The sequence below is a fragment of the Phyllostomus hastatus genome, unplaced genomic scaffold, assembly GCF_019186645.2.
Source record: "Phyllostomus hastatus isolate PE091 unplaced genomic scaffold, TTU_PhHast_1.1 phas_scaffold_55, whole genome shotgun sequence".
NCBI classification, from domain to species: domain Eukaryota; kingdom Metazoa; phylum Chordata; class Mammalia; order Chiroptera; family Phyllostomidae; genus Phyllostomus; species Phyllostomus hastatus.
Genome location: NW_025334035.1, coordinates 3,655,494 through 3,679,287, shown reverse-complemented (window position 1 = coordinate 3,679,287; position 23,794 = coordinate 3,655,494). Strand labels below are relative to the sequence as shown.

General features: G+C 50.7%; 3 protein-coding genes and 1 long non-coding RNA gene across 7 annotated transcripts; 2 read left to right on the top strand and 2 right to left on the bottom strand.

The window, feature by feature from the left end:
• Positions 1–168: 168 nt before the first annotated feature.
• Positions 169–2,839, top strand: GPS2 (G protein pathway suppressor 2). 3 transcript variants are annotated; one of them, XM_045824437.1, is made up of 11 exons: positions 169–285; positions 467–629; positions 953–1,062; positions 1,147–1,259; positions 1,388–1,467; positions 1,558–1,640; positions 1,792–1,942; positions 2,051–2,140; positions 2,230–2,309; positions 2,375–2,492; positions 2,673–2,839. In XM_045824437.1, exons 2-11 carry the CDS (start codon positions 536–538, stop codon positions 2,798–2,800), a joined length of 1,047 nt encoding a protein of 348 aa, XP_045680393.1. In that variant the 5' UTR covers positions 169–285; positions 467–535; the 3' UTR covers positions 2,801–2,839. The 3 variants fall into 3 exon arrangements, with proteins under 3 accessions (XP_045680393.1, XP_045680392.1, XP_045680394.1); XM_045824436.1 differs by lacking the exon at positions 169–285 and having other exon boundaries at positions 308–629; XM_045824438.1 differs by lacking the exon at positions 169–285 and having other exon boundaries at positions 311–629; positions 2,397–2,492.
• Positions 2,840–3,046: 207 nt separating this feature from the next.
• On the bottom strand, positions 3,047–7,751 carry EIF5A (eukaryotic translation initiation factor 5A). Of its 2 annotated transcripts, XM_045824632.1 has the most exons (7): positions 7,595–7,747; positions 6,371–6,483; positions 5,565–5,750; positions 4,320–4,424; positions 4,012–4,143; positions 3,847–3,920; positions 3,047–3,693 (listed from the first exon to the last, which is right to left on the bottom strand). In XM_045824632.1, the coding sequence occupies exons 3-6, from the start codon at positions 5,727–5,729 to the stop codon at positions 3,858–3,860; spliced, it is 465 nt and encodes a 154-aa protein (XP_045680588.1). In that variant the 5' UTR covers positions 5,730–5,750; positions 6,371–6,483; positions 7,595–7,747; the 3' UTR covers positions 3,047–3,693; positions 3,847–3,857. The 2 variants fall into 2 exon arrangements, with proteins under 2 accessions (XP_045680588.1, XP_045680587.1); XM_045824631.1 differs by lacking the exon at positions 6,371–6,483 and having other exon boundaries at positions 7,595–7,751.
• Positions 7,752–10,996: 3,245 nt separating this feature from the next.
• Positions 10,997–16,724, bottom strand: LOC123809411. The gene is made up of 2 exons (XR_006783997.1): positions 16,451–16,724; positions 10,997–12,324 (listed from the first exon to the last, which is right to left on the bottom strand). It is a non-coding gene; the product is annotated as an uncharacterized LOC123809411 (long non-coding RNA).
• Positions 16,725–16,960: 236 nt separating this feature from the next.
• YBX2 (Y-box binding protein 2) lies at positions 16,961–23,341 on the top strand. Its single transcript, XM_045824233.1, has 9 exons — positions 16,961–17,462; positions 18,093–18,156; positions 19,729–19,762; positions 20,624–20,713; positions 21,288–21,572; positions 21,758–21,861; positions 22,225–22,402; positions 22,789–22,872; positions 22,977–23,341. The coding sequence occupies exons 1-8, from the start codon at positions 17,186–17,188 to the stop codon at positions 22,837–22,839; spliced, it is 1,083 nt and encodes a 360-aa protein (XP_045680189.1). The 5' UTR covers positions 16,961–17,185; the 3' UTR covers positions 22,840–22,872; positions 22,977–23,341.
• The last annotated feature ends 453 nt before the right edge of the window (positions 23,342–23,794 follow it).

Below are 23,794 nucleotides of genomic sequence, written 5' to 3'. Positions count from 1 at the left end.
ACTGGCCTGCCCAATCAGGGTCCCCGCTGCAGGATCCGCCAGACTGGAGCCGGCTTTTGCAGCTGCCGGGCCAACAGGAGCTACGTTCAAGGGTGGTTGGCGTGGGGTGGTCCAAGTGGAAGGGTTTGGACTTCACAGGCACCCGTCCCCGGCATTTCCGCCTTTCCCTCCCTGCCCAATCTGAAGCCGCTGATGTTCTGACCTCGGAAGGATCAACCCCTGCCACCGGATGTGACGCAGGGTCAGGGTGCGCAGGAGGCTGCGGAGGAAGCGAAGAAAAAGCGGGTAGGGAGGGGCTGGAGCCGGGGCTGGCGGGGAAGGGGGCGGGAACCCCAGGCTATAGACCCCTACGCGCAAGCGCGCTGGAGCCGCGTGGTCACTGTCCATGTGACCGGGGCAGGCAGCGGGCGGCCTTCCGTCTGGGCCGACAGGGCGCGGTAACCTCTGAGTACTCGCCTTCCTGCAGGCCCAGTCCGAGGTCTGGCAGTCAGCGACAGAGTCGGGCGTCCACGGCCCAAGTACCCCCGGCAGCACCATGCCTGCGCTCCTGGAGCGCCCCAAGCTTTCCAACGCCATGGCCAGGGCATTGCACCGGCACATCATGATGGAACGGGAGCGCAAGCGGCAGGGTGAGTCCGGGCTAAAGCGGGAGGGCACACACCTATGGCGGTACCGCTAGCAGACCAGTGCACCGGCGGCTGAAGCTAGAGGAGGGATGGAACAGCCCTGCTGTGGTAGGAGTTTAAATCACCAGGTCTGAACTCCAGAAACCTTGAGCTGGGAAGGACCTTGGAGAGCACCTAATGAAACTTACCTCTCCCTGTCCCCTGTAGTCTTTTCAAGAGCATAAAAGATCATTGGGATAACCAGTTTTGGCTCGTCTTCAGTCTCTAACGTTCTAATTATATTAACCACCCTGCCACTTTTCCGTCCTTTTTGACTCTTCTTCCAGAGGAAGAAGAAGTAGACAAGATGATGGAACAGAAGATGAAGGAAGAACAGGAGAGAAGAAAGAAAAAAGAGATGGAAGAGAGAATGTCACTAGAGGAGACCAAAGAACAAGTATGTATCATCAGTCCCTTGATCTCTCCCAGCTTTTTCTTCTTTGGCTTTCCTACTTTCATCTTCTCTTCCTTCCTTTCCCAGATCCTGAAGTTGCAAGAGAAGCTTTTGGCCCTACAGGAAGAGAAGCACCAGCTTTTCCTGCAGCTCAAGAAAGTTTTACATGAGGAAGAAAAACGAAGGCGAAAGGAACAGAGGTGGGACTGGAGAGCTAAAGTTTAAATTGGGAGCAAAAAATATAATTGAGTCAGGTAACAAAAGATTATTGTTTAATGTTGAGGGAGCATTTGTCCTTGATTTTTGACCTGCATTCTTTTTACTCTAGTGACTTAACCACTCTGACATCAGCTGCATACCCACAGAGTCTGACTGTTCACACAGGAACTCATCTCCTCAGCATGCAGGGTGAGGATTAAAGAAACCACTGTCAGAATGGATCCTCCTGGATCCTGTAGACTACCGGTTCAGCATCATGAAGCCTCTCTTCCTCTCTAGGAAGCCCTGGAGGACACAATCGCCCAGGCACCCTCATGGCAGCTGACAGAGCCAAACAGATGTTTGGACCCCAAGTGCTTACAGTAAGAGTAGGATTGTTTTCCCTAATTTTTTTCACCCACTGTACTAAACCAGTACTCAAATCATGAGTGTAACACCTGTGTGGGGGAAAGTGGGACATGAGTCACTTGAGACTCTGCTGTCAAGGAATTTACAGTGAGTTCTCATCCTCAGACCCGGCATTATGTGGGCTCAGCAGCTTTCGCAGGGACTCCAGAACATGGGCAATTCCAAGGCAGCCCAGGCGGTGCTTATGGCACTGCTCAACCCCCACCTCACTATGGACCCACCCAACCGGCCTATAGCCCTAGTCAGCAGCTCAGAGGTGAGTGATGGGAAAAGGGGGAGGGGGCTTTTCTCAAGGCCCACAAGGAGGAGTGTTGTAAACAGACTAAAAGGACTTGCTGATGGCTGTGCCTCCTGCTTTTCTCAGCACCTTCAGCCTTTCCTGCAGTGCAGTACTTGTCTCAGCCACAGCCACAGCCTTATGCCGTGCACAGCCACTTCCAGCCGACTCAGACAGGTGATAACACCCCACTCAGGGGCCCTAGTTCCGCAAGTCCTTTTCCCATTCTCTACGAGTAATTTCACACACCTTTTTTATCTACCTAGGGTTCCTCCAGCCTAGTGGTACCCTGTCCCTGCAAAAGCAAATGGAACATGCTAACCAGCAGACTGGCTTCTCCGACTCAGTGAGTGTAGAGCACTGGGAGGTGAGAGGAAGGGCTGTGTTAAGGGTAACCTCAGGCTGCCTCAGGTCCTGACTCTCTTCTCTGCAGTCCTCCCTGCGCCCCATGCACCCCCAAGCTTTGCATCCAGCCCCAGGACTCCTTGCCTCTCCCCAGCTCCCTGTGCAGATGCAACCAGCAGGGAAGGTAAGGATGATAAATCATACCTGCCTACCCCAACCCCTATACTACCAGGGAAAACAGGATTGGGTAGGCCGGTAGCCCACACACATCTTGGCTTTTCCTTTTTTGGGGGGTGGTTGAACGGGTGTGGAGTTAGAAGGGAGCATGTACACTGACAAAACCACCTTTCAATACTACTGCCAGTCAAGCTTTGCAGCTACCAGCCAACCCGGCCCCCGGCTTCCTTTTCTCCAGCACAGCCAGAATTCAAGATTCTACCACAAGTGACCATCAAATATTATCAACCTCACCCCACCCCCTACCATGGGTGAAGATCCTAGTCCTAGGCCAATAAAATCTATCTGCCAATGCCCCTGGCTGGTGCTGTTTGTGTTACCTTCCACTTGGACTAGGCCAGGGATGCTTGGGGTGGGGGAGCAGAAGTAGCTCGCAGGTCACAGTGGGGCAGTGAGTTGGTTACAATGAACTTGGTGGTCACAGTCCCATCTGTATCTTTGGTTCTCAGATTTCCTTTCTAATCACCAAATGCCTTTGATTCAAAGTAGCCAAGTTGGGGCTTCATATTAAACTTGTAGTTTTATTCAGGTTTGATTTTTAACAAATATGTCAGGGAGAGAGCCCACAGGAAAGGGTGAAGCCCACGGGGGCAGGGCCCTCCCAGATGCCTCAGGAGGGGGCAGGTCCCCTTCTCTCTTCCCCTTCCTTCTCCTGCTAAAGGAATTTGGGGAAAGAGAGTTAGGCATGGGGAGGAGGCTGGTCCCCAGTCTGTGGAGATGGTGTTTGGGGTAAAGGGCTATGGGAACAGGGACCAGACCAGGGATGAGTAGGGGGGGGTGGGGCACAAGGACTAGTTGCCAGAATCCACAGATTTCTGATTCCAAAATGAATTAAAAAGAAAAAACCCCAAAACAAAACAAAACACCCCTAAACCACAAGCAGCACCCACCCCTACTCCCCCATCAGTGCTGTAGTTCCAGGGGAGAAGAGGAGGGCGGCTTCACCAAGGCCATGGCTCGCTCACTCCTGGCCAAGGGAACAGGATGAAGGGCAGGGGCTCCCCAACAGAATGAGGGGGTGGGGGAAACCAAAATAAAACGTCAAATAAATTGTGTAGGAGTCCAGCCAAGGTCCCAGCCAGAGCCGGGCCAGGCTGGGGGAGGGGGCCTCTGCAGGCTCGAGGATCACTGCTTCCACCATGGCCATCCTAGGTAGGAGAGAAAAACCAGGTAAGACAGGATAATACCTTCAACAAGAAGAGGGGTGAGGACAATGCTGAGACCAGAAAGCCTGGAACAATTAAGACTAAAGCAACCGCAAAGTATGTAAAGGGAACCTGGGGGGAGTCTGTCACACTCACATGGGAGCCAGTTATTTTGCCATGGCCTTGATTGCAACAGCTGCCTCCTCTGTCATGGCAGAGAGCACTGTAATCTGTGAGGAACAAGACAGAGTCAGAAGTCTGAACTCAGAAACAAAGCACAGAGTAAAGTTGGGCACAAAAGAAAGGGATGGGACACCATACCAGGATCTCCTCTCCACAGTCATACTTCTGCTCAATCTCCTTGCCAAGGTCCCCTTCAGGCAGGCGGAGGTCCTCTCGCACCTCCCCACTGTCCTGGAGCAGTGATAGATACCCATCCTGGATGCCAATCAGCTGGGGGCAGATAGGGAATGAAGCTGAAGGTTGAGGATAAAAGGTCTGATAGACAAACTAGGGTGGCAAAGTGCTAATACCAAATACCCTCTCCTGCCCTTTCTTTCCTCTCTCCCATCACAAGCTCTTCTGGTTAATCTGTATTCCCACCCCCAACTACTAACCCATCTACGTACCTGGAAATCATTCCTTTTGATGTTGGGGACATCCATATTATGAGTTGATGGGCAGATATCTTCATATTTCTTCCCAGTAAAGATGTCAATACCAACCAGGTGAACCTGTATATACGCATCATGTTAAAGAGACACCCAACCAAACTCTAGGATGGAGGAGATAAAAGCTCAAGGTGTCCCTGGCTGATGAGGGAAATCAGACTAAATTCTTTGAGCAAACATTGGGGAAGTGGGGAATGAACTATAGAATCAAGAAACACTCAAGCCTCTAAAAAGAACCTGAGGTCAAAAGACCACTGTTGAGATTGGATTGATAGCACAAAGGAAACTAGGCCAGACTTGGAACAATCAATTACCCCCAGCTATCAAATAATTGACAAATAAAAGGCTAGGAGCCTAGAAGTAGGAGGAATCAATCTAGATAAAAGTTTAGTTTTCTAGACATCAGGAAAAAAGGCCAAGAACTTAGCAAATAAGGAAGATAAAAGGGAAAGCTGACAATAAAGGACTGAGAAAGGAAGACCGCTGAAAAGAAAAAGTGACTTGGGGGAGATCAGAGAGAATTAAGCAACTAGGAAATAAGGAAACTAGAAAGAACACAGAGAAGGATGAATGCCAAGTCAACAGAAAATTAAAAAAAAATTGATTAGGAAACAAAATAACAAGAAATATGTTCAAGGATGACCAGGTTGAACTTTTGAGGAAAGAAGTCTAAACTATCAAGGAAAGCACTAGGCAAGTGCTAACATTATGACCCAAGCAAAGAGACTCTAAGAACTCAAGGAAAGGTGACAGCTAGGTTATTTGGAAGTTCAGAGCTACAGTGGCCCCCTTCAGGGAAGGCTGTATTCCATCACAAGATTGGAGAAACCCTGGGAAAAAATGATAAAAACAAAGATCACCTACAAAGATTCAAGGGAAAAGAAATAAACAGAAAAAGTAAAACCCAGGAATAAGGAAAGAGCAGGTGAATAGCCAGAGCATAAAGTACTATCAAGAGAAGTTAGAGACTCACACAAAGACAGAAAGAGGGGTCACCAGAGAATGATAGTTGAAGAGGCCCAAATCCAGGAGCAAGAATAGTAGGAAAGGTATCCAGGGCTGAGTGCTGAACAGAAGGAATGGGATGGTAGGTAAGAAAAGAGTTAAAGACTGAGGGCTAGGACAGATGACAGCTTGCTGTCAAGAGCCACACAGACTTGGGAGGTATGGGGAAGGCAAGATATGAACAGGTGAAATTCTAACCTTGGCATGGCCGTGCTTGCCAGTCTTGGAGGTGGACATCTCCACAATCTTACATGGCCGTCCTTTGAGCACCACAAAGCCATTCTTACGTAATGCTGAGCACTGCATTGGGAAGGTGGCAGAGGCCCCTGCATCTCCTGTCTCGAAGTCCAAATCATCTGCCATTTTAAGAGGCTTTGATTCCAACTAGAGTCAAGGGGGGGGGGGGAAACAACTGGGGTAAGGATAGAGGTTAACAGTATCTCCAATTTATACTGAGACATTGTCTCATTTTCTTCCCAGGTGTTAATTCCATTACTCTCCTAAAATTAAAATATTGCCAAAATTCCGAGACTAAGTATTGACTGGGATTACACATGCTTGAGAACTTATGTGTGTATTGTGGGGGGAATAAGCTGGATCCCCAACCCAATAAAACCTAAACTCGGTTTGGGAAAGGAAGTCTTGGGGCATTAGGATGACAAATCTCTGAAACAGACGAAGACCTAATCCCTTGGAGGGGTAGGACTCAGGTGTTGCCTGCCACTGAAACCAACCACCCCTTTAGCCCACACATAACCAGGGCTATAATTAGGTGAGTAGCTATGAGCCAGCAAAAGGGCGGAGCTAATGTAGAGGGGAGAAGGGAGGGTGGATACCAGAGGACAGCGCCCCACCCGTCTATGTTACACCCCCCCACCATATCCACACACAAGCCAGTCATTGGTACAGGAAACCACAAGGCCTCTTTGGGGGATTCCCACCTCTGTAACATGCGTTTGCAGAGGCAGTCAAGGGGGAGAAAGTGAAGTTGTTTTCTAACTGACCCCACTGCCAAACACCTCGATCGCGTTTCCCAAAGGGAACTCGGGAACCCAGTCTCTCGTGGAGGGCCCTCCCACTTTTCCCAAGATGCAACAGTCCTGTCGGCTTTTCAGACCTGTAAATCAGTAGAAAGTGGGGGAGTGGGGAATGGTGAATGACAATAAAATGAAAGTGAAAGGCTGGTAGTAATGAGTAGTGTAACTTACACTAAGCTAGTAGAATTAAGGACTCTAAAACCAGAAACCCCCAAAATATACACATCGAGGAAAATGGTGACAAGTTTGGAGCACCTATAACAGCAGGGACCTTATCTGCCAAGGACCTTAAGGCGCTTTCAGCACGACTGAGTTGGGCTCCCGTCCAATTGCCCTCGGTTTCCCTGTTCCAGCAAAAAACACTGCCACTTACACCTGGTTGGCCCCCTCACTTCACCTGAGATTTTGGGGTAAAGCTCCAGGGGCCCATGAGATGGGAGAGCGCTAACATATGCCGGCAGCGGGTTCTTTCGGGTGATCAGGATCCAGGTCTCCGGCTTCTCCCACTCCTCAAATTTCCAAGTTCCCTTAGGCACCCGCGTGGACCTGTTCTTCTCACAGAGAGTTGCCGGTTCCCGCCCAACATGTGGCCGCCCGGGGCTTCCGGTGGCCGGGAACTGGGGGGAGGGGTCCCCACGCCGCCTTGCGGACCCAGTCCACGTTCGGCCATGCGGCCTTCGACCCCAAGGGCAGCCTCCCTTGGGGGGCACTTCCGGTGCTACAGCTGCCCCCTCCTCAAAGGCCGCGCCGGGCCGAAGCCACGCCACCTCCCCTCCCCCCGCCGGCAGCCAGCCCCCCCTAAATGCCCTCTCACCGAACAGCCCCCTCCCCCACCTCACGTGGCCGCGCGGCGTCTGGTTCTCAACGGCCCGGGTACCCTTGCCCCGGGGGGGGCCAATCTGACCCCCGGCCCTTGCCCCGCCTGGCGGCCTCTCCCGCGTGGTGGCCTCGCGGCTCGCCGTCCCCCACCCTGCGTAGCTCCAACGTCACCCGGCAGGCCTCAACCGTCACCCCGCGCGCTAACCCTGGCGCGCGCCCGCGCCTTTCCGCACCTCGCGCCGCTCGCCGACAGAACCCCGTGCGGCAGCCACCGCCGCTCCCTTCTGTCCCCTCCCCGACCCCCGCACAGTCCCATCTCTACTCCCAGGCTCAAGCCAAGGTTCCGCGCACGCGCGTCCTTCCCGCTCTCACCTCGCGCGAACGCAATGACTCGACGCCGTCCGTTCGCCGCGAGCCCAACCGCTGCCTCTGAGCCCGCTGCCGCCGCCGCCGCCGCCGCCGCTGCTGCACACGGGTCTTAGTACGCAGGCGCCGACTCCCCACTGACCAACCAAGCAGCCCTGTGACAGCCGCGCAAGCGTGCTATCTAGTTTCTCCGCCCACCATCCCCGCACTGCGCAAGCGCACAGACCCTCTCCGAGCTCCACCCTCCCTCCCACCTACCCATCCAACGACGCGTAAATGTGGCCCCGCCCCCTCAGGGAGCCAAAGTTCCGCCCACCAGTACGCAACGCGCAGGCGTACCCGGTTTTTTAATCCCTTTAACCTCCTCTTCCCTCCCCATGACAGACCACTAGCCCTACCGGACAGTCCTTGCGCCTGCGCAATAAGGAGTCCTAAACTCCGCACCCTTTGAAGGAAACGCCTCGACCTCATGGAGCATGCGTAAAGGAAATCTTGACCACCCCTTCTACCTCAGTTGTCGTCGGTACGTAGGACGTTGAAAAGACCACGCCACTGTAGCGCCTGTCTCGACTAGAACGCATGCGTTGTAGGAAACGCCCCACCTTGGATTAAACTCGATTTAAACACTCACACGTTTCAGAAAACTTCAGCTATGGGATGGGCCCCTTGTGTCAAAGCCCATCCCCCATCCCCCGCCCCCCTTCTAGGGCTCCCGTTACACACATGCGCGGGAGAATAGTCTCCGTTTGTCTTCCGGTGGTCGGATTATCACACATCTCGGCTTCAGTTCTCAACGGTACGGCTCTGTTCTGCCATAGAGTTTCACTCGGAAAGATAGAGCGGCCCAGGCCTAGCCACCATCTTGTTTAAAGCCTTGGTCTGCATGGGTCCCCATGGCTCCCATGGAGGCTATTCTACTCCTCAGTAAAGAGACTTACTCGTCATTTTTCTTTTTTCTGCTGTTCTTTGCAGTCTCCAGAACAATTTTGGAGCACCCTTAGAAAATTATGAGAATGTTATGTTAAATTACCCTGACGTCCTGTTAAATTATAGAAGATGACCGTGAAGCTGGAAACAAGCTATCTTTTGGAATGCATGTCCCTGTCCCTCGTTTTAGGAAAGAAAGCTGCTGCTTTTCCTGAAACTTTCTAGTCTCCCTCGTTTCTAGGTTTCCAGCACTACTTTCACAGCTATCTTGTTTGCTTCAGTAAGCTTGGTGAACAATAACAGTACTGTGAAACAAAACAATTAAGTATCCAGGCTTAGCATCCAAAACCCTGAACTTGTTTTTTGTTTTAACGCTCCTGAGACATGATTGATGTGAACTGCAAATATAAGCTTGACTTAATAAGTTTATGTAGCGCATTAAACTATCACCGCCCCTCCCCCAGCTCATTCCACTCAGTTTTCTGGAGTTTCTGCCCTTTGTAAAACAAAGCTTTCTGGGTGCATCATTTAAAAGTTAAAGTGATGATACCTTGGCTGGTATGGTTCAGTGGATTGAGTCCCGGCCTGTAGATGGAAAGGTTACCAGTTCAATTCCTAGTCCGTGAACATTCCAGGTTGCGGGCCAGGTCCCTAGTTGGGGGCATAAGAAAGGCAACTGATCACTGTTTCTCTTGCACATCATGATTCTTTCCCTCTCCTCCCTCCTTTCCCCTCTCGCTAAAAAGAAGTAAATAAAATCTGTACTAAAAAAAAAGTTAAAATGGTAATAATGGTAGAGATTGTGCATGTGTGGGGCAGGAGGTATGTGGGAACTATATGCCAGGTCTGTCTAGAAAAAAAAGTCTAGCCATTGTTAATATAATGAGAATGGTTTTCAAGACATCAATGTAACCTGGCAGCCAAGAATAATGGACTGGAATGCGCTTGTGTGAACAATGACAACTTTACTGTACTACTCAGTGGAGGTGGTAGACCCCGCTGAGTGAGCCTGTGTACCATGTGGCTGTTGCATTCAAAATGACTGAATGAGTAGAGCAATGAATCTGCATCAAATTTTGTGTTAAACTTGAATGTTCCTCTGCAAAAACTATTTGGATGATTCAGAAGGCTTTTGGGGACAATTCAATGAGTGCAGTGCAAATGAAAGTGTGGCACCACCATTTCAAAGATGGTTGAGAATCTGTCAAAAGTGATATAGTTCTTGAAGGCCTACAACAAGCAAAACACCTGAGAATGTTGAATGTGTATGGGCTGCAATCAACAAAGATCAGTGAATGACAATGCAAGAAGTAGAAGCTGATCTGAGGATTCCCAAAACTACTGTGTCTCAGATTTTGATACAGGATCTTGGCATGAATTTGTTCTGTGGCTTCTACTACCACAGCAGAAGGAACATCATGCTGCAGTTGCAAATTACTTGATTCAAACTGTTACCAATGAGCCTTCTGACTTTTCCCAAAACTAAAATCACCTTTGAGCTCTGGCTGGTATGACTCAGTGGATTGAGTGCCAGCCTATAAACCAAAGAGTTATCAGTTCAATTCCCAGCCAGGGCACATGCCTGGGTCCCCAGCAGGGGGCATGCAAGAGGCAACCTCTCTTCTTGCTCCCTGCCCCTCTGTCTTAAAAAATAAAAACAAAATCACCTTTGAAAGGGAAGTTATCAGACCATCAATGAGATTCAGGAAAATACAACAGGGCAGCCAATGCGACGGGTTGGTGATTCCAACAAAGGAATTTGCAGAGTGCTTTGAACAGTAGAAGAGACACTAGGAGAACTGTGGGAGGTCCCAAGGTGCCTACTTTGAAGGGGACTGGGCCATCATTGTCCTATGTACAATGTTTCTTGTATCTTCTTCAGTAAATGTCTCTAGTCTTTATATTACATGGCTGGATACTTTCTAGGGCAGATCTTGTATGCCTTTTGTTGTGAACATAAAACTGCTCTAAAAAGTAAAGTTATATTTGGGGGTGAAGGGTTGGAGCTGGACTGGATGCAAGAGACCAGTGAAGAGCATCTGACAGTAACCCAAGGGAGCACAAATGAAGACCTGGATCAAGGCAGTGGTAGTAGCACTGGGAGGGAAAGATGAGTACCAAAGACATTTTGGAAATCTAACTGATGGGACTTGGTGGTTAATTAATGAGGAAGATAAAGTCAAAGTGTAAGTCACAAGTGCCTTCAGTCTGTGTGACTGGGAGATATAACACAGTGATCAAGACATTCCTGAAGGCAAATGCAGTCATACAGGAACTGGGAAATCCTCTTAAGGTTCTGGGATTCTGAGATTCAAGCTCAGAGTTGGATGAAATGAGCACATTAGTCTCAGAGCAAAGCTGGGCTCAGGAAGGTAGGTAAGAATGGGGACAAACCAGCTATTTTTTTTTGTACTTGTCCCTCATCTGGAAGGTAAAGGGTTCCAGTTTATCAAGAAGAATAGTTTTACATGATTAAAAAGATTCTGCCAAAATTTCTTTATTATGAAAATAGGAGTCCATTGTAGAAAATTTTTGAAAAACATAAAAAAAAAAATTAACCATAAACTCCACACCCAGAGGCAACTGCTATTAATGTTTAAACATATTTTCCTCCAAACTTTTTCTATGTCTTAAAAAAAATACATCTGAGATCATAGTGAACTGTCTCTGTGTTGCATGTGAAGGTAAATTAAGTCATCTTAAGTCATCTGATAGAAAGAATTCCCAGGTAGAAAAAGAACAGGCATAGGTTGGGGTTGAGGTGGGGGTTCTCTGTGGTACAAATATTTCACAGTGAATTGATCCGTATCTAAGGGACCTAGGCAGGGACTATTCTTCCTTCCACCCTCTAGGGCTTGCATAAAAGTCAAACACATCAAATGGACCTTGAGAATAAGCAAATAGGTGACTCTTCAGGGAAGGGTGGATAGTCTTAAACCTGTCCTCACAGTGCTCTGCTGCTGGGATCATAGCAAAAATCTAGACTGCACTCACTCATCCATTCACTCAGTTAATATTTACTGCGCTTAAGTACTAGAGACTTGGGATATAAGGAGGGTGAGCTTGATAGTATGATCTGTGCCCCATGGTTGGGGGGGTTGGGGGGAATTTTCAGATAATAAATAAATATCTAATGTTGGTCTGTGTGCTCAGGCCAGTACCTAGGTACCACCAATGAATGATGGGTTTATAAATGAGAGTTGACAGAAGAGGAGGAGGACCACCCTGAGGATGCCTGAGGATCTTTGTGATTTTGACTTTGCTTCTTTGGAAGTTAAAACAAAAAAAAAAAAGATGGTGTGGGTGAAGAAGAAGGAGACTTCTTATCCTGGAGGAAAACCCTTATCAAAAAGTCCTCCCTACCCTCCATTCCCAGAGGCCTTGTTCAACCTGGATGGTAGAGAGAAGTCAGACAGTTTCTTAGAAACTGGATCAAGTGAGTAGGAGTAAGGCTGGCGGAAGACTATAGACCCAGCTCATAGAGGAAGGAAACTCAATAAGCCAATCACAAATGACTATATAGTGTTGACTATGATGATCCATTTGCTCATTCATTCACTCTCCAGGTGGTCACAGAAGGCTTGCTCTGTGTCAGGCCATATGGCCAGTCGGGAGAATTCAAAGCTAGCCAGGCAATTGCAGAAAAGTGTGATGCAGCCCATCGCAGAGAATGTGGGTTTGAGTGAGCACCACGATGGAGCCAAAGCCAGCCTGGAAGCCTGGCAGGTCTTTTAGCAGTGGAGGCATCAAAGCTGAGGATTTCTGAAGAAGGACCAGCTCTGAACAGGGCAAGGAAGGGTCTGGGAGTTCTGTGGGCAAGAGATAAAGAAACATTAGCTAGGCCCTGGCCAGATAGCTCAGTTGGTTAGAACATTGCCCCAATATATCAAGGCTGTAGGTTTGATCCCCAATTAGGGCACATACAAGAAATAACCAATGAATGCATAAATAAGTAGAACAACAAATCAATGTTTCTTTCTCCCCCTTCCTCTATCTAAAAACCAATCAATAAAATTTTTAAAGTGTTTTCCGTAAGATTTTTTAGTGATTTTATTTATTCACTTTCAGAGAGAGGGGAAGAGAAGGAGAAAGAGAAGGAGAGAAGCATCAGTGTGTGGTTGCCTTTTGCACACCCCTTACTTGGAACCTAGCCAGCAACCCAGGCATGTGCCCTGACTGGGAATTGAACTGGCAACCCTTTGGTTCACAGCTTGCGCTCAATCCACTGATCTACACCAGCCAAGGCTAAATAAATATTTTTTAAAAAGAAAGAAATGTTAGTTGGATATCAACCCTGCACTGTGGGCTCTCCTATAGGGAGATGAAAGCTCAGATTGTTTATGCATCAGTTTGGCAACCAATGATACATAGGAGAACTAGTAATTACTGTTTTGTTTTAGAAGGTCCAGACATGTAATAAAAATAGTCTTCAAATCAAGAGGAACTCTATTTGAGAAACCACTTCTGGGGAGCCTAGTCTGCACTTGGACCTGATTTAGAGGATGAGGTCTGAAACTCCTGATGCCATATGGATTGAGACTTTGGAGTTCTTAGGGAGGGTGTAGTACATTTTGCATATGGAAGTAATGTAATTGTTGTGGTCAGATGGCAGGTTACCCTATATTATCCAAGGATTGTCACAGTAGCATTTCTCATCTCACATGCTCTTAACCTGTGAGTTTGCCATTCCCCATCAAAAGGTCTGATGGATCTGGGCAGGCTTATGTCTGTTTTGGCCAAGGGATTGTTGAAGAAGATGGGAAAGTGTAGTCCTAGCACAGTGGATGGAGGTTGGTGACTTGGAAATTGGGCTCTGGTATTAGGCTGATCTGCATTTGAATCCCAGCTTAGTATGTTCCTCAGTGGTGTAAGTTTAGGATGGTTGCTTCACTTGACTATATCTCAATTTCCTTATCTGAAAAACTGGGAAAATTAACATAGTATCCACTTCCCAGGGTTGTTGTAAGGACTAAATGACTGAAGGCATCTAATATGCATAGAATGGTATATGGCACATGATAAATGCTCAACAAATATTAGCTCTTACTGTGGTATTTTGTTACAGTAGGTTAAAAAAACAAGGAAGGATGTTTCAAAGGAGGTAGTAAGTAATATCAGATATGGTAGATAGGACAAGGAGGTAGAGGGTGGAAAAAGATCAAGGATTTGGCAGAGTGCTAGCAGAGCCTAGAAAGAAGGGAAGACAAAGGTAAGTAATGGTAGCTAAAGAATAGATGGGAAAAGAGAAGATGGAGGCTGTAGGTATCAATACTCTCTCCACAGCAGTTGAGAAATGACAGAGCAGAAATTCGGAGAAGTAACCTCCGATTTGAACTGCAAGAAGAAAGTTGGAAGGGAAAGTTGTTGGGAATATTTGGTACTAGTGGACTGAGGGGACACCACCTTTTAAATCTTTCAAATATTATCTCAGTTTGATACCACAAATCTCCACTTTTGCTGTGCTAAGCCTAGACATCAAGGAGAAACTTTTCTACAGATGAGGAATGGACACTAAAGAATGACCCCTTATGGGAATGTGGTGATATAACTCAGCAAGAAATGGTTGGAAGGAGAAAAAATGGAGCTGAGATGTGGGCATGTCGCATTTCAGAAAGAGAGTCTAACAGAGGTGGGAATACCCTGGCTGGCGTGACTCAGTGGATTGAGTGCCGGCCTGTGAGCCAAAAGGTCACCAGTTTGATTCTCAATCAGGACGCATGCCTGGGTTGTGGGCTGGGTCCCCAGTTGGGGGCATGCGAGAGGCAACCGATTAATGCTTCTCTTGCACATCGATGTTTCTCTCCCTCTCTGTCTCCCTCCCTTCCACTCTCTCTAAAAGTAAATAAATACAATATTTAAAAATAAAAGGAAAAAAAGAGGAAGGACTCAGGGCTGGAAACATGGGTTTAAGAGCCAGCCATCAGCCCTGGTTGGTGTGGCTCAATGGATTGAGTGCCAGCCTACAAACCAAAGGGTCACCAGTTTGATTCCTAGTTTGATCCCAGGCACATGCCTGGGTTGCTGGCCAGGTCCCCAGTGGGAGGCACGTGGGAGGCAACCACACATTGATGTTTCTTTCCCTCTTTTTCCCTTCCCCATCTCTCTAAAAAATAAATCTTAAAAAAAAAAAGAAGGGACATTAATAAAGAGAGAAGAGAGAGAGAAGGGATTGTAGACCATTGCTAAAGCCAACTCAGTGGAGTTGGTGAGGTGTGAAAGAAAGATTAGGGAGTAGAGAGTCAAGACTGATTTCAAGAAGTTTGGTGTTAAATTAATGGAAATGTACTACTGGGCAATAGTTAAGGAGGCAGGGTGGGGCTTTTTGTTACAGTGACAGGAGAGAGTGAGACAACTTCAGGTGGGCAGGAGCAAATGAAAAGACAGTGACAGAAAGCAGGAAGCCTTTTTCCCTAGAATGCCTGGAACCCATAAAAATATTTAAATAACCAGAAAATTATGTGCACAAACTCTTCAACTGAACAGGAAAATTAATTGCATTTCTCTGTGGCATCTGCTAATTCTTACCCACGGGAATAGAGAACATGTAACTGTTGTACGTACACGTGTTGTTTCATGGTTCAGAGGCCTTGGGAGTACTTTTCCCTGCAGTATCCCCACCCCCGGTCTCCTAGCCAATTTTTATTCGTACTACAAATAGGGCTCACCCTTCCCACGAGCTTCCTCTCATTTCACCCGTAAAACTTACAGTTAAACTTAGTCTACACCTGAACTCTTTCTGTACCTTCCATGAGATTTTTTTGTTACCGGAGACATGTTGTAACTATCTTGCTTGCTTTTCCCCAGCCTTGGTCTCCTGTTTCTGGCATCCTTTGAGCTTAGGGGTGGACACAGGTAAATCGGTCCTTAACAGGTTAAAGAAGGGTAGTCAATTCTGTATCTTTCACCGCCTCGCCTTGTGATTTAGCTGTTTTCTCATCTTTTCTTTTCTTTTTTCCTGGGAAACAGAACTCCGAAACTGTGGGGTGAGAGGGGCACACGATTAAGTAACAGCAAGGAAGCCGGTGCAGGAGGCCCCCGGTAATGGCCAGGAGAGGGCGCTCCAGGACAGGGATTGGCGGCGGCGGCTCCTGCTGCCTGTTGGTGGAGAGCTGAGGGCCCTGTCTGGCAGGGGACACCTGGACTAGGGAAGCGCACGTGGAGAGGAGCGGCGCGTGGGGGCACGTGTGCTGCCCCGGGCTCTCTGTCCTAGCTAAAAATACGAGCTGCCCAACGCGACCATGTCCTCCCTGGGTCGTGGAGGCGGCCCTCGGGAGGAGCGACTTCTGGAGCCGCGTTATTCTGGAAGGGAGATTGCGCCTCCCAGGACGGACCTCCCGGGTTCCTGAGAACCCGAGGCAGGCTTCCCACTAGACCCCAGTCTTCTCATCTGTGGAATGGGAACCATTTTTTTAAAATAAGAAATATGGAGAGCCTTTGTTGTGTCTGGCACTGTTCCAGGCGTCAGAACTGTTATTGCTGTGGAGTTCACAGTCTAGCGTTGCGGAGGGAATGGGGGAAGGGGATAGGGAGGCTGGGGAATAGAATAAAGAAGCAAAAGAACAAACAGGATGCTCTCATATTTTCAAAAATGCCATGAGAAAAATAAAGGATGATGTAATAGAAGTGATATGTAAGCTGGTATTTGAAGAAGTCACCCTGGGAGACACAGAGGGCACGTCTAGGCAGAGGAAACTACCTGTGCAAAGGTCTTGAGCCTGGCTAGTTGGAGAAAAGAGAAGGGAACGGCCAGGGCGAGGGAGGCCCCGCCTCACCGGAGATCACAGCGCCCAGCACGACTGACCCTGAAACTGCTCTAGGGTGATAGACATCAGAGGGCGAAGGAAGAATAGCTTGATTAGGGTACTGACTACCTGGATTAACATGTTTATCAAACTCAGTGAAGAGCTGTGCATTTTGTTTGTATGTAAATTTTACCTTAAAAACAAAAGGTGAAAGTCCCCGGCTTGTGAAAGCAACCGTGAGCTAGGAAAGTCGTTCTGTGTCTTCCAGCTTGAAGCACGCAAATACTGCAGTCGGGGCTCTGTAGGCATCCTCTAGAGAGAGGGTGGGGGCAGGCAGGGGGAAGGCATTCACACCCAAGCAGCATACGAGCCAGGGCGGTCTCGAGGCCAGACAGAGACTGCTGAGTCCCGGCCCCGACTCAGGTCGTTAGGGGCAACCTTGGAGCTGCCCACCCTACCCCGCCCTTCGCGCCGAGGCCAGGTGGCGGTTGGGGCGCCACCAGCCCGTTTGATTTCCCGCGGCCGGTGGAAAGGGGCGGGGGGAGGGGAAAGGGGCTGTGGACCAATGGGTGGGGCAGTGTACAGTCACGTGTCAACCTCGGGGCGGGGCCCAGGTGTACTTACGGGGCGGTGGGCGAGGGCCTCCGCCACGACTCGAGGTCCGGGAGGCGGGGCGGGCGTGTGGGTTGGGGGCTGCTCTGCTAGGATTGGCCTGTGGCCAGCAGGCGGGGCCTGCGCGCGCTGCGGCTGCAGGCTGCGATTGGCCTGAGTTCTGGGCCCGCTGTCGGCTTGCGGGCGAGCTTCGGGGCGCGAGGACCTAGTGGGGTGGTGGGTTCGCGAGCCGGGGGGAGAGGCTGGGGCGGTGGCGGCGGCGGTGGCGGCGGAGGAGGAGGTGGTGGCGGCGGGGGCCGGTACTGGACCCGGCGGGATGAGCGAGGTGGAGGCTGCAGCGGTGGCGTCAGCGGCCCCCGCGGCCACGGTGCCCACGACGGCCGCAGGGGTGGTAGCGGTGGTGGTACCAGTGCCGGCGGGGGAGCCACAGAAAGCAGGCAGCGGGGCGGGCGGCTTCGGGGTCGGAGCTGCCTCGGGCCCAGCTGCTGGGACCCCATCAGCGCCGGGCCCCCACACCCCTGGCAACCCGGCGACGGCGGCCTCGGGAACCCCCGCGCCCTCAGCCCGGAGTCAGGCGGACAAGCCGGTGCTGGGTGAGGGGGGGACGCGTGCCAGGGCGGTTCTAAGGGGGTGGGCGGGCTGGGTGAAGGGCGTCGTGGAGCCCGGGGGCGGTCCAGAAAACCGAAGGCGGGCCTGGCCCGGAGGCTCAAAGGACTAGCTGGACTAGGGGCAGAGGACCCTACTGGGTTTCTCTAGTGGGAAGTCCTGAAGTGCCTTCCTGGGCGGGAGGGCGTGGTAAGCAGGTCCAGCTAGGGCCTTGGGGTGGAGAAAAAGCCTCAGGGTCTGGCCACGCCCCCAGGGCGGGAGACTTGGCCTAGGTGACTCAGGTTAGTACCAGGTAAATCTCTAAGCCTGCGAAGCAGGTGCACTGGGGACCCTTTAAGACGGCTAGAAAACTCCTCAGGTATGACCTGAGGGCCACCCTTTGTGGACCAGGTGAGTATGCGATCCTAGCTGAAAGGTCTGGATTTGTAGGCTACCACGAACATGTCTTAGAGTTGGAAGGGTTTTGAAAGCCTGAGCTTCGCTGTGTGGGCGCTTCCATTTGAAGCTAAGCTTACTAGACAATAGGGAGGTAGGTTAGGTTTTGGAGTTTCTCAAAACTGAGTCCAGCTCCATCTCTTCCCCCATCTTACTGTCCCTACTGCATCTCTGCCTGGCAGCAATCCAGGTCCTGGGCACTGTCAAATGGTTCAACGTCCGGAATGGTTACGGATTCATCAACAGGTATCTGAGGAACTCAGGGAGGGTGTGGAATGGGTGTCTTCCAAACTGGCCTGTGGGACTGGACACCTTCCCAACCTCATTTCTACCCTGGCCAAGGCACATGGTTGCAGTCTCCAGCTGACACTGATCGAAAGTCTTTAAATGGTAGCACAAATGTGGGCAAGATGATGTTCCTCATCTTCAAGGGCAGCAGAGGGTTGATTTAGGAAGTTGGCAAACCTGGCTCTGACCCTCCCAGCTCGTTTGTCTCACCTTCTAGTTTAGTTTGCCTCACCTTTGGGGCAGAATGTACCTGCTCTGCACCCCAGAGCTCAGGCCTCACTCATTTCCTCTTTAGGGCAGCACATATAGCATTCTTATAATTCATCTTCCTTAGAAAGTTATTGGCTCATTTGAACCCTCCCACCTGATGAGACTGAGGCTGGTGGGGGTTGGGGAAGGAGCCAGCCCAGTCAGAGGCTGCTGCTTTTCTTCTCTTTGGCAGCCTTACTCCCTCCAGGCACTGGGAGGGGCCCTAGCGGCAGATTCTGAGCAAATCCAGGTCTTCCCCTATGGGCTCTTCCCCAGCCAGGGCACCTTGCCCAGCCCAGACCTCCTGGGAGGCCCTAGTTCCCTCTTAGCAGACTGACCTTTGTGCAGATCCAAGTGCTTTACAGCTAGAATATTTGTTCTAGGGAAGGGCTCTTCTCTAATTCTGGAAACTGAGGACTCCTGGGAGGTTCTGAAGGAAAGCCTCTCCCCTCCCCCACATTGGGGTGCTGGGATAAACTGGGGTAATAGGCAAATAGTAATAGAGAATGATGGGATATTATCCTCTCTCACCCTTGGTCCCTTGGTGTGTTGAAAGAGGGCCTCACTGTGGGCTTCATCTCCTGGTTGAGGCTGAGAATAAAGTTTGGGGGCTGTTTAGAGCAAGTTCTTGACATATTGTCCCTATCTCAAACTTGTTCTGCACCTTTTCCCCATCCCCACTTTCTCGCTCCTCCTTGACTCTAGAAGGAAGGAGTCAGGAGCGGAATTTTCTTTCCTTAAGATTTTATTTATTTAGAGGGGAAGGGAAGGAGAAAGAGAGGGACAGAAACATCAATGTGTGGTTGCTTCTCACACACCCCTACTGGGGACCTGGCCTGTAACCCAGGCATGTGCCCTGGCTCGAAATGGAATCAGCGACCCTTTGGTTCACAGACCATGCTCAATCCACTGCGTTACACCAGCCAGGGCAGGAGCGGAATTTTCCAACAGTGATGGGGGTTGGGGAAGAGGAGGTATTGACTAGGGACAGTTACACCCAGCACTACCAGGTTCCAAGTGGTAGAGGATGGAGTGCTCAGTGCCTGCAAGGTGAATTTGCCTTCCCCCTGCACCCTTTCTTCATGAAGTCCAGGTTTTCCACTGAGGTCTTAGGTATACTTCTCTTCGTATCAGCTTCTGGGGGTCTTGTCAATCTCCAAGCTGCCATGGAAGGCTGGAGAGGATGAGCCTACTGATTTTAGGACGAGGCAGCTAGGGAGCCCTCGGGGGAGGTGAGTAACTCACCAAAGCCACCCCCTAACAATGCATCCTGTTCTGCAGGAATGACACCAAGGAGGATGTCTTTGTTCACCAGGTAAGAGCTAGGTTGGCTTTCTGAGGGGAGGAAACTGCCCTCTCTTCAAAGACTTTTGCCATGATTCTTAGCAGCACAGATCGTGCTTCTCCAGCTTCTCCAGCTCGTGCTTCTTCACCCCTTTGACCTCAACAGCATGCCCACCAGGAAATAGTTTCCCTCCCTGTCTGCATCAGGTGCCTGAATTACTGCCATTGGCTCCACTTGTGATGGGTTGTCTCTCTAAGAAATATTTGTGTTGCCCCCTGGGCACGGCATACTCAGTACCTACTGGAACATGTTAACACCAGGGGAGTGAATCACAGACATTGTTCAGAGAAAAGGACACAGGCTTCAGATACTTGAGTGCAGTGGTTCTCAAAATGTGGCCCCTGCACCGACAGCATTGCCTGACATCCAAAATCTCTGGCCCCAGACCTACTGATGGAATCAATCAGGCTTGGGGGAGGGGCTGGTGATCTGTTTTAACTAGCTCTCCAGGTGATTCTGATGCAGGCCACAGCTCTGGAAAGAGCTCTCAGTGGGATTGAGGTAAGCAGTGCAGTACATTTTACCCACTTTGCAGTTTAAGACTGTCTCTGCTTTTTTATTCTGAGCTCATGTTTCTTGCCTCCCCTTTTAAAATCCCTGAGGGGTAAAGGGAGGAGGGGGTGTGTTCTGGAGACAGTGGTAACTACAGAATCATTCTTGAGGCCCCTAGTTTATGGCTTTCCCCCTATTAACTCGGACTACCTTCTCGTTGCTCCACCCTCCAGCCCTAGCCCACAAGTAAAATGGTGAAAAGAATAAAATTGGGTGGTGGGCCCAGCAGGGGTGAGAGAGACTAGTCCTCACCTTTCTCATGGCCTTTCCCCTAACCAGACAGCTATTAAAAGAAACAACCCCAGGAAGTTTCTGCGCAGCGTTGGAGATGGGGAGACTGTGGAGTTTGATGTCGTGGAAGGAGAGAAGGTTTGGGGGCTGTGGTGGGATATAGAGTGGGAGGGTGGCCTGGATGTCGTCCCAGGCTTTGCCCCTCCTGAGGCCAGCTCCTTCCTCAGGCTCATCAGCCCAGAGTGTGTTCTCAGGCAGATGTCATCTTTAACACCTGGGCTGCTCTAAGGGACGTTCTAAAGAACAAGTCCCTGTTATCACTTAGTAGTTAATATCTGGGTTTCTTTGTAGTTCAAGCACATGTCTGTTCTCCACTTGGGACCCTGTTCACAGGCTCTGAGTCAGCCCTCTTGTAAGATGGACAGTTGCTGCCAGACCTTTCTCCATCCACACCCCCCACCTCCCATCTTAAGCTCAAGAGGGCCCAGTAGCAGCTATTTCAAAAGGACAAGTTGCAGAGGAAGACCCTCCTAGAAGGGTCCAAACACACCATTGCCCCTCTGGGGGAGGGTGAAAAGAAGTTAGAGGGGCTGAAGTTAGAGAAAGCTGAAGAGAGGATTCAGCTGGAAGAAGGAGGAGACTAATGATTAGAGCCACTTTGGGAATGTTGTGTGTTTGTTGTTGGAGCAAGTTCTCTCCACCCCTTTTCCAGGGTGCAGAAGCTGCTAATGTGACTGGGCCTGGGGGCGTGCCAGTGAAGGGCAGCCGCTATGCCCCCAATCGACGTAGGTTCCGCAGATTCATCCCCCGACCTCGCCCAGCTGCTCCACCGCCCATGGTGGCGGAGGCTCCATCAGGTGGGACAGAACCAGGCATCGAAGGGGAACGAGCTGAAGACCCTGGGCAAAGGCCCAGACGACGGCGCCCACCACCCTTCTTCTACCGACGTCGCTTTGTGCGAGGCCCAAGGCCCCCCAACCAGCAGCAGCCTATAGAGGTGAGAGGGGAACTGGGAATGTAGAACCAGCTACCCACATCCTAGGAAAGGCCTGGGAGCTGGTGGAGAGAGAGATCACAGGGTCCCCAGAGGAAGTGGAACCCAGGGTTGAGAAGAACTGTGGACACCTGGGTCCTGGGAAGCTGCTGTTACCCCAGCTCACCAGGGCCTCTGTATGTTCCCAGGGCACTGATGGGGTAGAACCTAAAGAGACAGACCCATTGGAGGGGGACCAACAGCAGGGAGATGAGCGGGTCCCTCCACCCAGATTCCGGCCCAGATACCGAAGGTAAGACTTCCTTTATAGGGTCCTTCTTTTCCAGGCCCTACCTTTCCCTTCACTGTCCAGTATTGGACAGGGGTGGTAGGTATAGGGATATGGGAGGGGTAAGGAGGATGGGAAGGGGAAGAGCTAAGCTCTCAGACACGCCTGAAGCTAGTGATGTAGGAGATGGGGAGGGGAGCTGAGAGGTCACTGCATAGGTGCTCTGGGGAAGCAGCTCCTGGGGCTGAAAGCTTGGCTCCTGGGGGTGGAGTGGGGGATGGGGAAGCTGGCTGGTTCACCTCTCCTGGGGAGGTCCTGGGAGGAAGGGAGAGAGGTAGTCTATACAGGGCTTCCCACACCCTTTGGTGTCCACACTTCTCTCCCCAGGCCTTTCCGCCCCAGGCCACCCCAGCAGCCTACCACAGAAGGTGGGGATGGCAAGACCAAGCCCAGCCAAGGTTCCTCTGATGGTTCCCGGCCTGAGCCCCAGCGCCCACGAAACCGCCCCTACTTCCAGCGGCGACGGCAGCAGCCCCCTGGACCCAGGCAGCCCACAGCCCAGGAGGTGAGGACCTCATTTGGACTGTCAATCTACTGTGGCACCAACTTCCCCCTCTCCTTTCTTTCCTCTTTCCCTTCTCCCCCTCCCCATATTACTCTATCCTTCTGTTCCCACATCCCCTGCCCCCACCCCCTTTCATGCAGCCTGACACTAGAGTCAGTACTGCTGGGTGCACCACTGGCAGTTCCCCCCATTCACCAGGAAGCCCCAGCAGAGGCAGTTTATCCTGTGTCAGCCCCTGCAGACACCCTTCTAAGCTCTGCTTGAGCCACAACACCAGCTATGGATGTAAACCGAGGGAGGAATGGGAAGAGAAGAGGTGGGAGAGTGTTGAAATTGGAGGACTCTAAAGAACAAGAGAGTCTCAACGACCACCCTGTTCTCTCTAGACCTCAGCCGCCATCAACAGTGGGGACCCCCCCACCACCATGCTGGAGTGATTCCAACTCAAGGACACCCAGAACTACCATCTGGTGAATGGCTGCTCTCTGAGAGGGCCCAGGGTGGGGAGCCAAGAGGGCGGGGAACAGGGTCCTGATAACTTACTAATCATGACTTGTCCTTTCTTCTCTCTCAGGTATCTGCCAGTTTTTCCAACTGACCTGCACCCTACCCAGCACCCCTCTGCCCCCTTTCCCATAATTCATGACATCAAAACACCAGCTTTTCCCCGTTTTCCATGAGACTCAGGAGGGCCAAAGCAACAGCATTTTTTTTTCCTCTCTCCCCTACCAAGGGTTGAAGGAAGGGATCCATGCTTTTTGTTCAGAGGCATCAACTCCCTCCCCTAAATCAGGCTGAGAAGAAACCAGCCAGCTCTTACCTCCTCCTGGTTGTTTTTCTTTCCCACCCCAGTTTATTTTTTGTTTCCCCTCTACTCGCTCCTTCTGAAGCCATTTTATGAACTGTCATGTGCCACCTGAGCCTCCAGTAAAACCAAAAACAGGCTTTCTTGTGTCTTGGTCTCTGCCTCTTTTCTGTTCAGCAAATCACTGGTAACTTGCTGGTGAACTTGGGGAGGAGGAGAATGTGCGGGGGGGCGGCAGTGGGAGGGGCCTGGTTGTGAACCCTGTCCCCATGTTTCTACCTGCGGAGCTCTGAGCAAGTGTTCTCATCCCTGTGAGAGCCACCTCCCCATCTGTAAAATGGGGATAATATGTCCCCTGCAGAGGAGTGTTCTGTAAAGTGCTGAGAGCGCAGTCTGCTACTTGTACCTACAGCTTATTAGCATTTACTGCTAATTAAAGCAATGACTAGAAATATAAGTGGGGGCATGAGTGATAGCACCAGAGGATCCTTTGACCTAGGGCTGAGGTGGGACAGAGGGAGGGAGAGAGGGGAGGGGAAGTTATGGTCCCCGAGCCCAACCTTCAGTGCCTCCACAACAGGACACTC

Bases quoted from the DNA above. Each gene is read 5' to 3' on its own strand.
- GPS2 (XM_045824437.1), top strand. From the start codon at position 536: ATGCCTGCGCTCCTGGAGCGCCCCAAGCTTTCCAACGCCATGGCCAGG. The intron at 1,260-1,387 runs GTGGGACTGGAG...TTTTTACTCTAG, and splicing joins CGAAGGCGAAAGGAACAGAG to TGACTTAACCACTCTGACAT. The intron at 1,468-1,557 runs GTGAGGATTAAA...CTTCCTCTCTAG, and splicing joins TCATCTCCTCAGCATGCAGG to GAAGCCCTGGAGGACACAAT.
- EIF5A (XM_045824631.1), bottom strand. From the start codon at position 5,729: ATGGCAGATGATTTGGACTTCGAGACAGGAGATGCAGGGGCCTCTGCC. The intron at 4,425-5,564 runs GTTAGAATTTCA...GCGTATATACAG, and splicing joins GCAAGCACGGCCATGCCAAG to GTTCACCTGGTTGGTATTGA. The intron at 3,921-4,011 runs GTATGGTGTCCC...TGTTCCTCACAG, and splicing joins ACTGTGGAGAGGAGATCCTG to ATTACAGTGCTCTCTGCCAT.
- YBX2 (XM_045824233.1), top strand. From the start codon at position 17,186: ATGAGCGAGGTGGAGGCTGCAGCGGTGGCGTCAGCGGCCCCCGCGGCC. The intron at 17,463-18,092 runs GTGAGGGGGGGA...TCTGCCTGGCAG, and splicing joins GGCGGACAAGCCGGTGCTGG to CAATCCAGGTCCTGGGCACT. The intron at 20,714-21,287 runs GTTTGGGGGCTG...CCCCTTTTCCAG, and splicing joins ATGTCGTGGAAGGAGAGAAG to GGTGCAGAAGCTGCTAATGT.